Below are 18830 nucleotides of genomic sequence, written 5' to 3'. Positions count from 1 at the left end.
TCACTGTGCCAGCTCCAGTTTGGTTTTTTTGGGATGTTTTTGGCTAATGATGGTGTTGACTGAAAAAGGTGCCATATAAGATAAATTCTTTAAAATCATCCCCCCCCCATCATCACCATCTTGGAATCCATTGAATTAAAAGATGTGGCCTGGTCTTCTGTCCATCCTTATGAAATCATCCCCTCACTGGAGCTGGCATTCTGATGGCAGCTCTAGGGTGGCATACTCTATTAAGACCATGCCAGGGTGTGGGGGTTTGCCCTGTCCTGGTACTGGTGGGCTTTAACAGCAGCAAGTTGTGGACTGGCACAGCTCACATTCTGGTATTATTTGGATGTGTTTGGTTAAGTAAGGTGCTATAGAAAACAAAATACAACTATTTAAAAACAAATGCCCCCAAAGATCTTGAAATTCACTAGTTGACGGGGTGCTGCCCAGTGTGGAGGCAATGATATAAAATAAAATTCTTTAAAGAACCCCCCATACACAAGCCATCTTATAATTCATCAGATGAAGGGGTGCAGTCCAGCCTCCTGTCCAACTTCACGTCTTCATCCCGTCACTGCCATCCTGATGGCCACTCTGAGGTGGCTCAATCTCTTAACACCAGCGCCTTGTCTCCTGTGCTGTTCTGTCCTTGTACTGGTGGGCTGTAATGGCAGTAGAGGATTGGCCCAGCTCGAGCTCTTTTTTTTTTTTCTTGGGATGTATTTAGCTTATGGCTTATGATTGTGTTAACTGAGAAAGGCGCTATATAAAGTAAAGTTCTTTAAAGATAACCCGCTTCCCCCATCTTGGAATCCACAAATTGAAGAACTACGGCCCAGTCTAGTGTCCATCTTTTATAATGCCATCCACTCACAGGAACTTCCATCCTGATGGTACCCTCTGTTAAAGACCGGACCAGGGGGTGTGTGCCTCTGTCCTGGTACTTTGAAGGCAGTAAATTTTGGACTGGCGCAGATAATATTTTTGCTTTCTTTGGTGTTCATTTTTTTTTGCCTTATGGTGGTGCCAGCTGAGAAAGGCACTATATAAAGTCAAGATGTTTTAATTGATTGAGTCATTAAGCTGTCAGAAATGGCAGGGTGTGAAGGCTGCCATGTGGGGGTTTCTTGAATGGCCTGACGAGAAAGTGTGGAGATCTGAGGAGGGGAGAAGCTCTGCAGAGTTCTGCCACTTTTATTAACAAGGTGACTGGCAAGATTCCAGGAACGAGGTATGATGGACTGTTGGTGTCCTGGGCGTGAGGATGAAGTGGCAGCAGGGAAACTCTGCCAGTTTCATGTGCAGAGTGCCTGGCAGTGTCCTTGGCAAAGAGGTAGGATGTAGCCAGCCTAGGAGGTGATCACTGGGGATGTGGGGATCAAGAGGGTATCCGGGTTGAGAGGACTGTGAATTTGCAACCAGAAAACACTGCATATTTCTGCCAGTTTGCAGGCGAGATATCTGAAGAGGCAGCAGTGGGGAGGTCTTGCCAGTTTCCTGGGTGAGATGCTTGAAAGGTGTCAGCAGTGCAGAGAAGCAGCCTGGTGGTGGCTGAGTTCATTGGGAAGACTGGGCTGAAAAGAAGCAGGGGTGGCCACTGGGCTTGGTGGAGCAGGTGGAGACACTTGCTGTCCCTTTGCCGCGCTTCCCACTTCCTCGTGTGTGTTTTTGTTTTCCTTCATTGGCCCAGATAGTCCCAGTCCCGTCCTTCCTACCCGTCCACCAAGCCACCTGCCAGCCGACTGGCACATTATCTTTAGTGAGTGACAAATCTGCTTCCAAGGGCAGGTGTCAGTCCCACCGTACAATGTCATAGGTGCTGTTGTGGTCTCATGAATTAAAAGCTGAAGGCCAGGCTCGCGGTTTTCCGTTTGTTTTTCAATTCTCTTTTCATCCCTGCTTTGCCTAAGCAACTCTGCATTGTCTGCAGTTGCACAACTTGCCCCAGGCAATAGAAATGTGTCACCGTCTGTCCTCGCCAGTCGTCATTTGAAAACATGCAAATGAGTCACGCTTGTGCATGGGAGGCAAATCAAGACACCAACCACATCATTCAGGAGTTGAGAAGATTTGTTGCCCCAGGGGTACAAGTCGGGGTAAGAAGCACCATGGGTTGGGTCATCTGAAAGACACCAATCAGTCACACATTTAGGGAATTAAGCCCCTCCAATTGAGCTGGCATTGGTGTTTACCTTTTCAAACAGTCCTCAGTGCCTGAGCCAGACTACCCGAGTGGGCAACCAGATCTGAAAAACATAATTAGCACCCTTTATGTTCTCTTAAACTCACTGGACCACTCGTTTGACTTTCTATGCCAGGTGGCACAGTCAGTATTTAGTGGGTTCCCCACATGGGTTTCTCACTTAACTTCAATAAGCAGTAGCCTGTTGTTTCAGTCATTTGTCTTGGCGTGCAGGTTGGCACTTCTCTGCTGACACATCAGCCTTAGTTAGTGTTTACTGGACAGTCAGAAACCATATTATCTCATCTGAGTGCCCATGCCTTGCCATCATGCTGGCTGGCATCTCTCTACTTTGTTCACAAGTCCCTGTGTCATCATATATTAGGTGCTTCTTACTGGCTACAAAGAGAGAATGCCTTATTTTGTTGACTTACCCTCGCTCCCCCTGTTATTTCACTCATTTGGCTTTTCATGCTGGTTTGCCCTTCTTTGTTGGCACAGACAGTGTTTAATGGGTGCCCCCTCACAGGTTACTCACTTACTTCCTGAGCAGTGCCCTGTTGTTTTGTTTGTTTCTCTTACTTGCTCCTCATTATTTCAGCCATTTGTCTTGTCACACTGGTTGGCACATCTCTGCTGGCACAGCTGCCTTTGTCGGTGCTGAGCAGGTGCCCCGTTACATGTTTTTCATTACTTAAAAGAGAGCACCTCATTGTCTTATTTAGTGATCTTATACTCATTCCCCCTGTTATTTCTGCCAGTTGGTCTTGTCATGCTGGTTGGCACTTCTCTGCCCTCACAGCTGCCTTACTGAGTGTTTAGTGGGATCCCCTCACAGATTTCCCACTTTATAAACAGCGCCCTGTTATTTCAGTCATTTGTCTTGGCAGGCAGGTTGGCACTTCTCTGCTAACACTTCTGTCTTAGTCTTTAGTGGGCAGTCAGAACCCGTATTAACTCATCTGAGTGTCCATGCCTTGGCAGGATGGTGGCTGGCACCTCCCCACTTTCCTCATGAGTGCCTAAATCATGGTAAATTCATGCCCCTCACAAGTAACTCACTGACCTCAAAGAGACCACCTTGTTTTCTACTCGCTCCCCCTGTTATTTCATTCATTTTGGTTTTAATGCTAGTTGCCCCCCTCACAAGTTGCTCAGTTACTTCATAATCAGTACCCTGTTATTTCAGTCATTTGTTTTGGCAGGCAGGTTGGCACTTCTCTGTTGACACATATTTTCTTAGTGTTTATAGTCAGAATCCATATCTGAGTGCCCTATGCCTTGGCATCGTGCTGGCTGCCACCTCTTTACTTCCCTCAGAAGTACCTAAGCCGTCATATATTTGGTGCCCCTCACTTATGTCAAAAAGAGTGCCTTATTGTCTTATTTAGTTGTCTGACACTCGCACCCTCAGTTATTTCACTCATTTTTGGCTTTTAGTTCTAGTTGGCCCTTCTCTGTTGGCACGGCTGCCTTACACAGTGTTTAGTGGGTGCCCCTCAGAATTTACTGACTTACTTCAAAGAGAGCGCCTTATTGTCTTATTTAGTTGGCTTTTACTCGTTCATCCAGGTTATTTCAGCCATTTGTCTTGTCGCACTGGTTGGCACTTCAATGCTGGCACAGCTGCCTCAGTCAGTGTTTACTGGGCACTCATTTATTCATTCACATTGTCCTATTGCAGTACTTAATTTGTTTGTCTTTCTGTCAGAACTCTTGTTCATTTTATTTGTTAATTTTAAGTGAGGCACTCATGCCTTGACGTCACCAGGCTGGTACCGCTCTGTTGCCCCCAGTGGTACCCAGACTCTTTCTTTATAATCAGCTCCTTCTTGACTTGCCTAGTTGTCTTATCATTAGTATTCATGTTGTTTCAGTTATTTGCCTTGTTAAAGTTACCTTTAGCATGGCACTGGTTGGCACTGCTCTGCTGGTACCTCTGTCTCAGCCAGTGTTTGCCATGGCACCCTTCAGGTGCAATTGTTTCACATCTTATTGCCGTTTATATTGCCATCATGCAGGCTGGCACTTCCCTGCTGTCCAAATCAGGTTGTCTCTGGGGAGTGGTATACCCTTTAATAAACTGTACCCACACTCCCAGCCTATGCCCCTTCCTCACTCTGAGTTCTCTTTCCACAGAATGTCATGGAACAGTTCAATCCCGGCTTACGGAACCTCGTCAACTTGGGCAAAAGCTACGAGAAAGCCGTCTCAGGTGAGCTCCTGTCTTTTTCATTTCTCCTTCAAGTTTTCAAGAGGAGTAATTAGCAGCATTCTCTCCTGACCACATAATTACCATCCGTGGGTGAGGGCACTCCTGTTGGCACTGTAGCTCTCCCTTCTTCTTATCTATTTCATTGTGAAAGGCAGTTTAGCCTGCTAAGGTTCTTTTTCATTGGTGACAGTTTAATCATAGTAATGCCTAAATCCCTTACCTCAGGACTCCTTAACATACAGTAGGCAATAGTCCAGTCTTCTACCAGTGCAACGGCTAAACCTGAATACCCCAACAACACCTGAGACCAAACCTGCTCTCAGTTTTCCCCATTGCAACGGCTGAACTGTTCCCACCAAGGACTGGCAACCCTGAAAGGACTTTATGCTCGCGTGAACGGGAATCTCCCACGTTTTATTAACCTGTTAAGACCTGGGTAAGGTAGTGGTGGGCGGTATACCGGTTCATACCGAAAACCGTTTTTTATTGTTGTTATGATATGAATTTTCCTTATACCGCAACACCGGTTTAAATAGCCTAAACAACGTTTGGAACGTAGGGCAGTGGGAAATTGTTTAAGGGGGGGGACCTTTTTCACTGCTACACCGCTAAACACGCATCCAACGGAGTACAGTACACCCCCAAAATTCACAGGGGTTGCGTTGCTAGAGCACCCACAAATTGTGAAAAACCGCGACTTTTGGATGTGGCTAAAAAATGCCTTTTAAATGTCTATTTTTATAGTTTAAACCCTAAATACAGTATGCCCCCAAATCGCTTTAATTTCATTGCAAACTCAGCTTAATACATTAATACATTACATAAAGAATGACCTTAATACATTACCTAAAAACAGAATGTAAAGGTAAACCCGTCTACTGTACAGTACTGTACTGCTATGTCTCCCGCGGTGCTAGAATGTTAAATACCGATGTTACCGCTGTACGTACTCTAATTCATGCAAGCGCGTTTTCTGTGGTATGCGCTGTTGTTTTCTTTGGTATAAGTAGAGTAAATCATAATAATTTAATTAAAATACAGTAAAATGTACTGGTACTCACCAATGATGAATGATATTGATGATGATGATGTGCAGTACAATGCAGAGGATTTAAAACTCCTCGGTTGGCTCCTCTTCCTCAGGCGCTTCAGGAGGAGTCGTATCTTTGGACGGGTCTTCTTCTGGTGGGGTTTCGTGTTGGCTTTTCTTTATAGGTTTCAGGAACATTGTGATGGGAAGTTGCTACATTGTCTCCTGTAGCGAACTGCTGGTACAATTTCCGTGCTTTCTCACGGATGACGTTACCGTCCAAGGGGATGTTCTTCTTCCTGCAGTTCTGTGATCCACAATGCCAAGGCAGATTCCATCCTGATGATATTTTTATTCCTTATGGTCATTACCTTTTTGGCACTATCACAGAAACTTACAGATACGGTACTCCAGATCACTGCTTCGTTCTTCTTTATGTAGCGTGTGGTGCTTTCATTAATGCCATAGTGGCGCACTACTGCAGCATAACTTTTTAGTTCCCGGAGCAAATCCAGTAGTTCAACCTTCTCCTGCAGTGTTTTAAACTTCTTGTGGCGCTTGTGCCAGAAGCCATAGAAGGTGCAGGGCGTTTCAGCGACATCTTGTGCGTTTAAGAATAACAAAATGAATATAATAACAAAGTGGAAAACACGAGGACACTCAGCTGGAGACGCGTCACAGGGCAGCAGTCAATCAGCTGCAAGGAGAATTGAATAACGCTCTCGGATTGGCTACTTTCACCATCCCAAACCGCGTTTCCCTCAGCGTTCGCTTCCTGTTCTCTCTACAGCACAGTATTGCCACGAAAAAAGCCATAAAAAATTGTGGAGGATATTTGTACCTTCCGCTAACAATTAATAGTTAGGTTCTAAGGAAAAATCTGCGAACCCTGAACCGCGACTTTACGGGTGTCTACTATACATACATTAGTGGAGGTATTGAGCAGTGAAAATGGACAGAGAACATTCCAAAACTGAAGCTGTAGCAGACGATAAAGTTGGACGTGATGACACAGTAGAACTTTTGCCGAAAAAGGGAGTCATGTCTGCCGTCTGGAGATACTTCAGTTTTAAAATGTCGGATGTGGACCAAACAACTATTTACTGCAAATGCTGCCGAGCTAAAGTTGTCAACATGAGCAATTTGCTGCACCACCTCAGCCGCAAACATGCTTTGGAGTGCCATGAATGTATGGAACTAAGATTGGCACCCTTCACGTCCTCAGGTAAAACTGAAAAAGTGAGAGGACGTTCGAGTCGGACATCACTTGTAGACGCGTTTTCTAGAGGTACGACAAAAAGAGAGAGCCAACGCCATTACAATCCAGATAGCTAACGTGTCAGTGGACCGAGATTGTTAACATTAACAGAAAGTGTAGTTGGTTAACAAAACATATGTCTTAAAAAAGGAATAAATAGTAAATGTTCAACGCAATACAACTTTTGACAAGCACCTCTGGATATTTTGCGAAGTCTAAATGCCTCTTTGGATGGTTGAAAATATGTTGTCAAAATTATAGTTTGTTTGCAAAATTTGTTCAATAAAAAGTTCTGTATTTTGACTGCAACTGTCATGCAATGTGATTCCTTCTCTTCATTAGTGCCACCCCCTTGAAAACTATCACTTTATGGGGCCATGCCAACCTGTATTAATACTAGGGTAAGTAAGGAGACCTGGGTTCGCTTCCCGGGTCCTCCCTGCGTGGAGTTTGCATGTTCTCCTCCCACAGTCCAAAGACATGAAGGTTAGGTGCATTGGCAATCCTAAATTGTGCCTAGTGTGTGCTTGGTGTGTGTGCCCTGTGGTGGGCTGGCGCCCCACCCAGGATTTCTTCCTGCCTTGCACCCTGTGTTGGCAGGGATTGGCTCCTGTAGACCCCCCCTGACCCTATGTTAGGATATAGCGGGTTGGGGAATGACTGACTGACTGACTGACTACTGGCAGGTGCTACTTCTAGTAACGGGACCATACGTTACTTTCCGGGCTTTGCTGAGACCTGACGAAATCTTCCAAAAGTAATTTTAAGAAGTCAGTCACTTCCGGGTCGGTAACTGCGGTGACGTATGGTGCTGTGGCTCTGCAAGTGGATATTATTGTCCAATACTACTTGTTTCACTTCCGTGTTTCGTGGACTGTATGCCAGTCTCTCCAGTATGCGCAAATAGCAGCACGCCCGGTTCCAATGGCTGCAGACATACATGTGCTTTACAAAAATGGCTGCATATTTATGTACTAGTAATAAGATGTCTGGGCCGAAAGGGTTAAGACCAACAAAAAACAGCAAGCAGTGGCGCAATAATAAACCCAAGATTTGTCCATTAAAAACAATGGAAGCAATGCCACTAAAGGCGTCTTGGGTCACAGCGGGATCAGGATACAAAGGCGCTCCGTCTCTTCCCTCTCCCAGTCAGTGAATGAAGCCTCCTTCTGAGTGGCTGTGCTTTTAAGGGGCGGGGTCAACAGCCTCACTGTGCAGTTTCTCGATGATTTGAAGGCAAAGGGAGGCAACAAAGTCAGCAGCAGTGCCCCCTAGCAGCATGTGGTGGAATTGCATACCTGGGAGGAACCTGGAAGGGTGAACCTCTGAGGAGCATGCGTGACATATTATTATTAATATTATTATTTATTTAATTATCAGACACCCTTTATCCAAGGAGACTACAAAGCAAGTAAAAAACATACAAGAATGAAGGTGCAAGCATCAAAAGCAATAGAAAACAAGATAAAAAGTGAGCACAAGGGATTTAGAGCAACTACATAATTGTACCTGAAACTTGAGTACTACAAAAATCCGTATCTTAAACTCCAAGTTAGTGCAACAACAGCAACCCGGTGGGAGATAAACTACGCAGATTCATAATATTTAAAAGACAGCCGTGTTTACAAATGGCACCCGAGCAAATTGGGGCACTATTCAAATACATTAAAGGAGATCATTCCTCAGCTTTGGAGCAAGAACGGAGAAGCATTGTCCAGTCTTGGCACATCTGCCAAGAGGAGGGATGGTCAGCTCTGAGGAAGAGGCAGATTGTAGACTTCTTGAGGGAACATAAGAAGAGACCAAAGATTGGAGAGGTTGAGAAGCAGAACCATTTGGAGAACTCGTGACAAGAGTGTTGAACTGGATCTTTACAGCAGCAGGAATTCCATGGAGAGACCAAAGGAGAGGAGTAGTAGGAATGACATGAGGAACCGAGAACACCAGTCAAGCAGCTGCATTCTGGAGGAGCTGGTGAGGCCTGATTGCAACTGAAGGAAGTCCCACCAGGAGAGAATTGAAGTAGTCCAGTCTTTGTTGTTGGCTGGGCCGACAAAGATGCAGAAGCATCCTTCATGATGTTTCTCCAAATCCTCTCAAGTCTTATCTTTACAGAGTGCCTTGGTGGCAGATCATGTACGTTTTAGCAATAGTTGCGTCAACTGGAATTAGAGGACTGATAATTTCCAATGGTCGTGTTACTTGTCAGTAAAGCTACTTTTAGCTAAACACAATAACTTGTTTATCATATCTTCTTACAAGCACACACGCCCCGGTTAGTATATCTGAGTTTAAATCTTATACTATCTACAAATTTTTACCCTATCTTAGTATTTGCTATTACATTTGCATATCTCCCAATATTCAGTCATGCATCCATGCATGCATCCCAGTAGCCCCTCTCCCTCTTGTCCCATGTGTCCTTGTGCTCGCTAACCCGTCCCTCTGTCCATAAAGGCACTTGCCTGTTCAACTCCTGTTTAAAATGTAAATAAGGCCAGCATTCCTCTACTGACTTTATAGTCCAGGCTTGTTCACAGTGTAGTTTTCACTTAAAATTGCATCTTCTCTAAATAATCTGATAATAACCCTAATATTCATACAAATTAAATGTTATGTCTTATTGAGGAAACCGTAAAAAGCGCCATTTTTTTCCCTCCCCAATGCGTACTTTGTTTTTGTATCACGTTGCGTTTTGGCACCCCTTCCCCTCTATTTAACCACATTTTTGTCAGTCGCCTTCATATCTTATTTTGTTGAATTATTGAAGAGTTAGAGTCCCAAACATTTTGTTTTGTTCCATAATGCCTGGTAACTCCCCTCATGTCCCTTAGTCATTATGGCTCACTTGTTCTTCATTTTTTTTTTTTTTTTTTAACGCTTTACGTTTTGCTTCCCTTGGTGATTATTTGCTCACCCCCTTCATATCTCATTGTGTTGAATTATCCTAGTTACTCTTTACATTTTATTGGAGTCCTTTATGCCTGGTTAACCCTCTTATCCCCTTCAGTCATTTTGAAGTCAATTCTTCTTCTTCTTCTTGCACCCCATGTTGCGGAAATTCCCATCATATCTCATTCTGTTGAATTATCCTAGCTGCTCCTTACAGCTGGGGCCCCAGACATTTTATTTTTAGTCCATTATGCCCGGTAATCCCCCTCATTATCCCTTAGCCATTTTAAAGTCAATATAGCTCTCACTTCTTTTTCTTCTTCTTCTTCTGCCTCTTCTTGCACCCCTTGCCCATTATTTGGCCATATTTCACTCAGTCCCCTTCGTATCTCACTCTGTTGAATTACCATTGCTTCTCTTTACAGTTGGAGGCCCAGACATTTTATTTTAGTCCATTATGCCTGGTAACTCCTTCTTGTCCCTTAGCCATTTTAGTCAGTACAGCTCTCACTTCTTCTTCTTGCACCGCTTGCCTGCCATTTGGACATATTTGTCTCAGCCCCCCCTCATATCTCATTCAGTTGAACTATCCTACTTTCTTTTTACTGCTGGATTATTTTGTACATTGTACCTTTTGTTTTATTCCATTATACCTGGTAACCCCATTATCTTCACCAGTAATTTTAAAGTCTGCATAACTCTCCTCTTCTTCTTCTTCCCTCTTCTTGCACTCATGGCCCATCATTTGGTCATATTTTACCCAGTACCCTTTATATCTCATTATATTGAATTATCCTAGCTGTTTCATACATTTTAATTTAGTCCATTGTGCCTGGTAACCCTCTTATGTCCCTTAGCCATTTTAAATTCAGTACAGCTCTCACTTCTTCTTGTTCTTCTTGTTGTTCTTCTGCTTCTGATTCTTCTTCTTCTTCGTGAACCCCTTGGTCATAATTTGGTCATATTTCACTCAGTACCCTTTATATCTCATTGTGTTCAGTTATCCTAGCTGCTTCATCCTTTTATTTTAATCCATTGTGCCTGGTAACCACCTCATGTCCCTTAGCCATTTTAAATTCAGTACAACTCTCACTTCTTCTTGTTATTTTTGTTGTTGTTGTTCTTCTACTACTACTTCTACTACTACTTCTTATTCTTCTTCTTCTTCTTGAACCCTTTGGCCATCATTTGGTCATATTTCACTCAGTACCCTTTATATCTCATTGTGTTCAGTTATCCTAGCTGCTTCATCCTTTTTATTTTAGTCCTTTGTGCCTGGTAACCCCCTTATCTCCATTGCTCATTGTAAAGTCCATGTGCCCGTTTTTCTGGTTCCTTTCCTTCTTGAACCTGTTGCCCATTATTTGGCCATCTGAGTCCCCTTCATATCTCACTCTGTTGAATTATCTTAGCTTCTTCTAACAGTTGGATCCCCAGATATTTTATTTTAGTCCATTATGCCTGGTAACCCTTCTGTCTAAGTCAGTTGTTTTTCAAAGTCAGTATAGCTGTCCTCTTCTTCATCTTCTTGCACCCCCTGCCCATTATTTTCCCACATTTCTGCCAATTCCCTTCTTACTGTATTTTTCTACCCTACAGAGTCAATGCCCTGAGCTTTTGGTTTCATGTTCTCACTGTTGGCACCCCTCCTATCTTGTGGAATTGTCTTCTGGTTGGTCCTCGCATTTCACTTTAGGGCACAGTTGGCACCCCATTTAGCTCATTTAGTTAGTTGCCTTATAGTCTCTCAGCAGTCTCACTGGTGTCTTCCCCACCCAATTTAATGTGGTGTGTATTTGAGAGGAGGTAAATTGTTGATCATAATAGAATAATATTTATTTATTTATTTATTGAGATTCTGTCAAGTTTTTCAAGAGATGGATGTCTCTGATGGACGATGTTACACAAGGTAGATGCCAGCCTGAAGCCACTTTTGTTTCAAACTCTAAACCTTAACACCGATTTTCTTTCCCTTTCCTGTTGTTACAGCTATGACTCTAGCAGGAAAATCTTATTTTGACGCAGTGTCCAAAATTGGAGAGTTGGCTGCAGTCTCGCCGGTTTCCAGAGAGCTGGGTGAGTGCCATTTCATTATGTTGCCCCAGAAGGATGATGACAAAGAGGTGGGGTCTCCCGAGACTCAGTGTGTCACAGTTTGCATAGAAACTGCAGTCAGGCATTCAGAAGCCTACCTGTGAGATTTAGCAGTCAACAGAGAAGGCACAGAGCAGCCAGGAAAGGAAGATGAGGCTGGCAGCTCTGCTTCAGGACGGGTGGGAGTAGAGAATGGCTGCTGGTGACAAGTGGGTCTTTCATTTCACTTTTTCTGAAGTTCTTCCATCTAGTTTTGAGGCCTAAGGCGTGGCGCTGGTTGAATACCTGGTGGCCAGCGTGTGGTGGCAGCTCAAGGGCGCCACAAGTGCAGTGCTGACTCAGCTAATTGTGTCCGGGTGTCCTTGCCTTTCTGCAAATCCATTACTGATAAATTTGTTCCACATGGATGTCCTTCCTGACACGGCTTCCGACTTGCCATCTCCAAAGCTGCTCTTTTCACAGTTCAGTGGGCTTAAGCACCGAAGCCTGCTTAGAAAAGAAATGAATGCTATTTTTTTCCCCTTCTGTATCTTCCGCTCGCCAGGTTGTCTTCACAGAGATGTGGTATCGGACAAGGCTTGGAGAAGTCTGCCTTGCCTCCTTGCCACCTGTGTATTCAGGCAACCCAGTGCGACATCCCACTTGCAGAAGCCCCAAAAACTTCAAAATCAGAATGTAAAAGACTAAGGTGCCTAAGTTTTCTACCAGGCCGTTGAGCGAGCTGGCATAGGGACCAGCTGGCACTGGTGCCTTGGTTTTTAAAGATTCCTGGAATCTGATGTAAGAAGTGCCAGCGGCTTCCACTGGACAAGCGCATGTGAAGTTTCACAGGGATCTTACAGACAGAAGTGAGTGCCAAATAATAAAGACTGAGTGTAAAACTCCTTATTGAGTGCCAACTCCTATCACCTGTAACTATCCAACAAGGTCTCACATCAGGGATGAGCCAACCATCAGGAGCCTGTCGGGTCAAAAACTTTGAAATGGTACAAGCAACCAAAACAAAGGAGGGAGAAAAGAGAGGGAATGGCACTGCCCCTTTGTGCACCGAGATGCCCAAAACCAAGTCTTAATATTAACATTTTCATTATTGTGGGTGGACACTGGTCAGTTTGAATTTCCAATTGAAAATAAAATGATTCCGATTAAACCATTTTAACAAAGCATTGATGACCGAGATGCTGATGTGCTAATTGGTCGAGCGCTAGCTTGCGGGGATGATTTGTGAGAAGAGGGTGGTGCTACTAAGAGCAGAAGACCAGCTCACATCCACCCAAGAGACCTGTCACTCAGATGCCACCCTGCCAATCAGCTTTAAACCTAGACCACCAAAATAAAAATGTGACCGGCCAATGAGCACAATGCAGATTTTGAATACAGCACCCAGAGCAGCAGGCCTAATATGAGATGGAATCCATCAAAAGTGATATGAATCAAATGCTACAGACTGTGTTAACACCAGAATAGCACCTCACCTAGCCAGACAGCTCACAAAAGTATAACGCAAAACAAACACTGTGGTGGGTGAGAGACGCACGCGCATGCAGATAAGCTCCAAAAAGACATCAAACTATGGAGCGCCCTCAGTAATTGTTCACTACAGTAATCCCTCGCTATATCGCACTTCGCCTTTCGCGGCTTCACTCTATCGCGGATTTTATATGTAAGCATATTTAAATATATATCGCAGATTTTTTGCTGGTTCGCAGATTTCTGCGGACATGGGTCTTTTAATTTCTGGTACATGCTTCCTCAGTTGGTTTGCCCAGTTGATTTCATACAAGGGACGCTATTGGCAGATGGCTGAGAAGCTACCCAACTTACTTTTCTCTCTCTCTTGCGCTGACTTTCTCTGATCCTGACGTAGGGGGATTAAGCAGGGGGGCTGTTCGCACACCTAGACGATACGGAGGCTCGTCTAAAAATGCTGAAAGATTATCTTCACGTTGCTACCTTCTGTGCAGCTGCTTTGTGAAGCGACATGCTGCACGGTGCTTCGCATACTTAAAAGCTCGAAGAGCACATATTGATTTTTGACTGTTTGTTTTCTCTGTCTCTCTCTCTCTCTGCTCCTGACGGAGGGGGGTGTGAGCTGCCGCCTTCAACAGCTTTGTGCCTGCGGTGCTTCGCATACTTAAAAGCCAAACAGCTCTATTGATTTGTTTGCTTTCCTCTCTCTTTCTGACAGTCTGTGCTCCAGACGCGCACTCCTTTGAAGAGGAAGATATGTTTGCATTCTTTTAATTGTGAGACGGAACTGTCATCTCTGTCTTGTCATGGAGCGCAGTTTAAACTTTTGAATAAGAGACAAATGTTTGTTTGCAGTGTTTGAATAACGTTCCTGTCTCTCTACAACCTCCTGTGTTTCTGCGCAAATCTGTGACCCAAGCATGACAATATAAAAATAACCATATAAACATATGGTTTCTACTTCGCGGATTTTCTTATTTCGCGGGTGGCTCTGGAACGCAACCCCCGCGATGGAGGAGGGATTACTGTACACCTTAGTTAGGATGGTCTGTACATCCACAGTGATCAAACTTGGCACACCCACTCTACTGGGTACCTTCTTCATGGTTGACACCAACACCAGCACCACTTGATACCTGAATTCTGTCACCAATATTAGAACAACAACAATAACATTTATTTCTATAGCACATTTTCATACAAACAACGTAGCTCAAAGTGCTTTACATGACAAAGAGATAGAAAAAAGACAAAATAAATAATTAAAATTAGGGAATTTTCGATCCTTTTTAAACTTTTTCCAAGTATTCACTGCCAACATCAATGCACTTTTGGGCTTTTCTGACCCACGCAGCAAAACACTTGTGAAAGGCTGTCTTTGGGTGGTTGTCCAGCTGTTCTTTGACAGCTGCAATCAGTTCCTCTCGAGTTTCGAAGTTGGGGCCTCGCAGGGGTTCTGTCACCTTCGGGAAGAGCCAAAAGTCACATGGTGCAAGATCAGGCGAGTAGGGTGGCAGGTTCAAAACGTTGACACCACTGTCTTCAATGAAATGCTTCGTCGCATTAGCCGTGTGGGCTGGCGCATTGTCATGATGCAAAAAGTGCCTTTGCAAGTTCTTGGACCGGCCTCTAGCCATCACAGAAAAAACGTAAGGCAGGCACTGAGTGGTGTACCACTCAGAGGTCACAGTTTTCCTCTCCATCAGCGGAATTGATGCGACAATGCCATCGATGTTGAAAAAGATGGTGCGTTTCACCGAGCGGATTAAACCATCAGAAAAGTCGTAAAAAATCATCACTCAAAAGTCACGCACGCACGGAGTCGGGAGCTTCGCCGCTAGCGCTGGCTGCGCACTCTCAGTTCATTTGCTTCTCGTGTTCATTCTGAAGGAAGAGAGGGAGCAAAACATCTGAACAAAAACATGCAACCACTTGAATAATCCCTCTACACAGCAGAACAGGTTTCGACAGGCTGACACTCGACAAACGATAAAATTCCGCGCGGAACCCAGACAACCCTCGTAAATGACCTCAATCAGTCCTCATGGTATTATGGGTTCTTATGGAAGGACTTGATGATGATGGTCACATGGACTTCTGGCCTTTAATCCATCAATGTAAGGACATCACGGTGCTTTGATTAGGTGGTGGTGGTGCAGATCACAACCACAGAAAACCAGATAAAGTAGGGGTTAGTACGGATTTTGGAGCCACCATGAATAATAATGATAATTAATTGAATATACAGAGCATCAGGATTTAACTATGATGATGCTATGAGAAAGCCATGTTAAAGTAATGTGTGTTTTAAAGTGCTCCACTGTATTAGCCTGGCGAATTTCTATCAGTCAGCTATTCCAGATTTGAGGTGCATAACAGCAGAAGGAACCTCACCACTTCTTTTAAGTTTATTTCTCGGAATTCTAAGTAGACTCTCATTTGAAGATCTAAGGTTACGATTTGGAGTGTAAGGTATAAGACATTCCGAAATATAAGATGGAGCGAGATGATTGAAGGCTTTGTAAACCATAAGCAGTATTTTAAAGTTAATTCTAAATGACACAGGTAACCAGTGTAGTGACATCAGAACTGGTGTGATGTGCTCGGATTTTTGTTTCCGAGTTAAGATTCTAGCAGCTGCATTCTGCATTCGTTCCAATCGACTGATGTCTTTTTTTGGGTGGTCCTGACAGGAGTGTGTTACAGTAATCTAGCCGACTGAAAACAAAAGCGTGAACTCATTTTTCAGCATCTTGCAATGTAATAAGAGGTCTAACTTTTGCTATATTTCTTAAGTGAAAAAATGCTGTCCTAGTAATCTGATTAATATGTGTTTTAAAATTCAGGTCAGAGTCAATAGTTACCCCTAAATTCTTTACCTTCGTCTTGACTTTTAATCCTAATGCATCAAGTTCATTTCTAATAACCTCATTATATCCATTATTGCCAATCACTAAAATGGCTGTTTTCTCTTTATTTAGTTTGAGAAAATTACTACTCATCCATTCGGAAACACAAGTGAGACATTGTTTCAGTGAATCAAGATTGTTGGGGTCGTCAGGTGCTATTGATAAATACAGTTGTTTGTCATCAGGATAGCTGTGGTAGCTCACGTTATGCCCCGAGATAATCTGACCTAACGGAAGCATGTAAATCGAAAAGAGCAGCGGACCCAGGATAGAGCCTTGTGGAACACCATGTAGAATATCTTGTGTCTTTGAAGTATACAGTGCATCCGGAAAGTATTCACAGCGCGTCACTTTTTCCACATTTTGTTATGTTACAGCCTTATTCCAAAATGGATTAATTCATTTTTTTCCTCAGAATTCTACACACAACACCCCATAATGACAACGTGAAAAAAGTTTACTTGAGGTTTTTGCAAATTTATTAAAAATTAAAAAATTGAGAAAGCACATGTACATAAGTATTCACAGCCTTTGCCATGAAGCTCAAAATTGAGCTCAGGTGCATCCTGTTTCCCCTGATCATCCTTGAGATGTTTCTGCAGCTTCATTGGAGTCCACCTTTGGTAAATTCAGTTGATTGGACATGCTTTGGAAAGGCACACACCTGTCTATAGAAGGTCCCACAGTTGACAGTTCATGTCAGAGCACAAACCAAGCATGAAGTCAAAGGAATTGTCTGTAGACCTCCGAGACAGGATTGTCTCGAGGCACAAATCTGGGGAAGGTTACAGAAAAATTTCTGCTGCTTTGAAGGTCCCAATGAGCACCGTGGCCTCCATCATCTGTAAGTGGAAGAAGTTCGAAACCACCAGGACTCTTCCTAGAGCTGGCCGGCCATCTAAACTGAGCGATCGGGGGAGAAGGGCCTTAGTCAGGGAGGTGACCAAGAACCCGATGGTCAGTCTGTCAGAGCTCCAGAGGTCCTCTGTGGAGAGAGGAGAACCTTCCAGAAGGACAACCATCTCTGCAGCAATCCACCAATCAGGCCTGTATGGCAGAGTGGCCAGACGGAAGCCACTCCTTAGTAAAAGGCACATGGCAGCCCGCCTGGAGTTTGCCAAAAGCACCTGAAGGACTCTCAGACCATGAGAAAGAAAATTCTCTGGTCTGATGAGACAAAGATTGAACTCTTTGGTGTGAATGCCAGGCATCACATTTGGAGGAAACCAGGCACCGCTCATCACCAGGCCAATACCATCCCTACAGTGAAGCATGGTGGTGGCAGCATCATGCTGTGGGGATGTTCTTCAGCGGCAGGGACTGGGAGACTAGTCAGGATAAAGGGAAAGATGACTGCAGCAATGTACAGAGACATCCTGGATGAAAACCTGCTCCAGAGCCTCTTGACCTCAGACTGGGGCGACGGTTCATCTTTCAGCAGGACAACGACCCTAAGCACACAGCCAAGATATCAAAGGAGTGGCTTCAGGACAACTCTGTGAATGTCCTTGAGTGGCCCAGCCAGAGCCCAGACTTGAATCTGATTGAACATCTCTGGAGAGATCTTAAAATGGCTGTGCACCGACGCTTCCCATCCAACCTGATGGAGCTTGAGAGGTGCTGCAAAGAGGAATGGGCGAAACTGGCCAAGGATAGGTGTGCCAAGCTTGTGGCATCATATTCAAAAAGACTTGAGGCTGGAATTGCTGCCAAAGGTGCATTGACAAAGTATTGAGCAAAGGCTGTGAATACTTATGGACATGGGATTTCTCAGTTTTTTTATTTTTAATAAATTTGCAAAAACCTCAAGTAAACTTTTTTCACGTTGTCATTATGGGGTGTTGTGTGTAGAACTCTGAGGAAGAAAATTAATTTAATCCATTTTGGAATAAGGCTGTAACATAACAAAATGTGGAAAAAGTGATGCGCTGTGAATACTTTCCGGATGCACTGTAATTACCACAACTAACAAAGAATTTTATACCTGCCAGGTAGAATTCAGAACAGGCCGTTCAGGACAACGAACCTGTCAATTGTATAACATGAAGTCAGGATTTGAAGGTCCCTCAAGTCCTGCCCTCTAACAGTGTTTCTCAACCACTGGGTCATCGCTGGCCACCGCCAGAGGATTGTGAGTTACCGTTGTTGAGTGCGGTAGTAGGTCACAGTGAGTCGTGAGAGGGTTGTGGTGGAATGTCTAAGTAATTGACATTGCCAGGCGATATTCACACCCATACATATCGACAATCATTCCCCAACCCGATCCCCCCACATTTCAGGTGTGAAAAAATATTCACGCTGGATTTACCAAGGGGGGAGCCCACCCTAATTTTGACATTCACTCTCAATTCACCACAGAGGACCCTTATGGGTCACAAATACAGTTAAAGACAGATATTGGGGCGCAACACCATAAGGGCTGAGAAACACTGCATAGCTACCCTACCTGCTCATTTATTCCATGTGTTTATCATTCTCTGTGTGAAGAAAAACTTACTAACATTTGTTCAAAATATGTTTTTAGCCATGTCCCCATTTTCTTGTTGTAAAATTATTTTACAATTTTCTAATTCCTTTCATAATTTTAAGCACTTCAGTCGCAGAATCTCTTTATCTCCATTTGCTTAAAGTGAAAGATTTCACAACCTAATATTAACTGCACCGATAACCGTAGGGCTTATGAGAGCAGCAGTTGAAAAGGATATTAGGAAGGCTAATAATGCAAAAAAAAGGTGAAAGATGAGCCAGAGAGATTGTTTTCAATATTTTAGTAGTACTAAAGGGCTTTGCCC

At 43.9% G+C, this 18830-nt stretch overlaps 1 protein-coding gene across 1 annotated transcript in view; it reads left to right on the top strand.

Moving 5' to 3' along the window:
- The window catches only part of baiap2l1b (BAR/IMD domain containing adaptor protein 2 like 1b), a 91063-nt gene that overhangs the window by 10475 nt on the left and 61758 nt on the right, over window positions 1-18830 (top strand). The window contains exons 2-3 of the mRNA XM_028814225.2: window positions 4310-4385; window positions 11555-11641. Coding sequence (XP_028670058.1) covers window positions 4310-4385; window positions 11555-11641 — 163 coding nt within the window. The remainder of the gene's footprint in view (window positions 1-4309; window positions 4386-11554; window positions 11642-18830) is intronic.

Source organism: Erpetoichthys calabaricus, chromosome 11 (assembly GCF_900747795.2).
Source record: "Erpetoichthys calabaricus chromosome 11, fErpCal1.3, whole genome shotgun sequence".
Taxonomy (NCBI): Eukaryota; Metazoa; Chordata; class Cladistia; order Polypteriformes; family Polypteridae; genus Erpetoichthys; species Erpetoichthys calabaricus.
The sequence above is the reverse complement of the archived record's forward strand: the minus strand, read 5'-3'. Positions and strand labels throughout refer to the sequence as shown.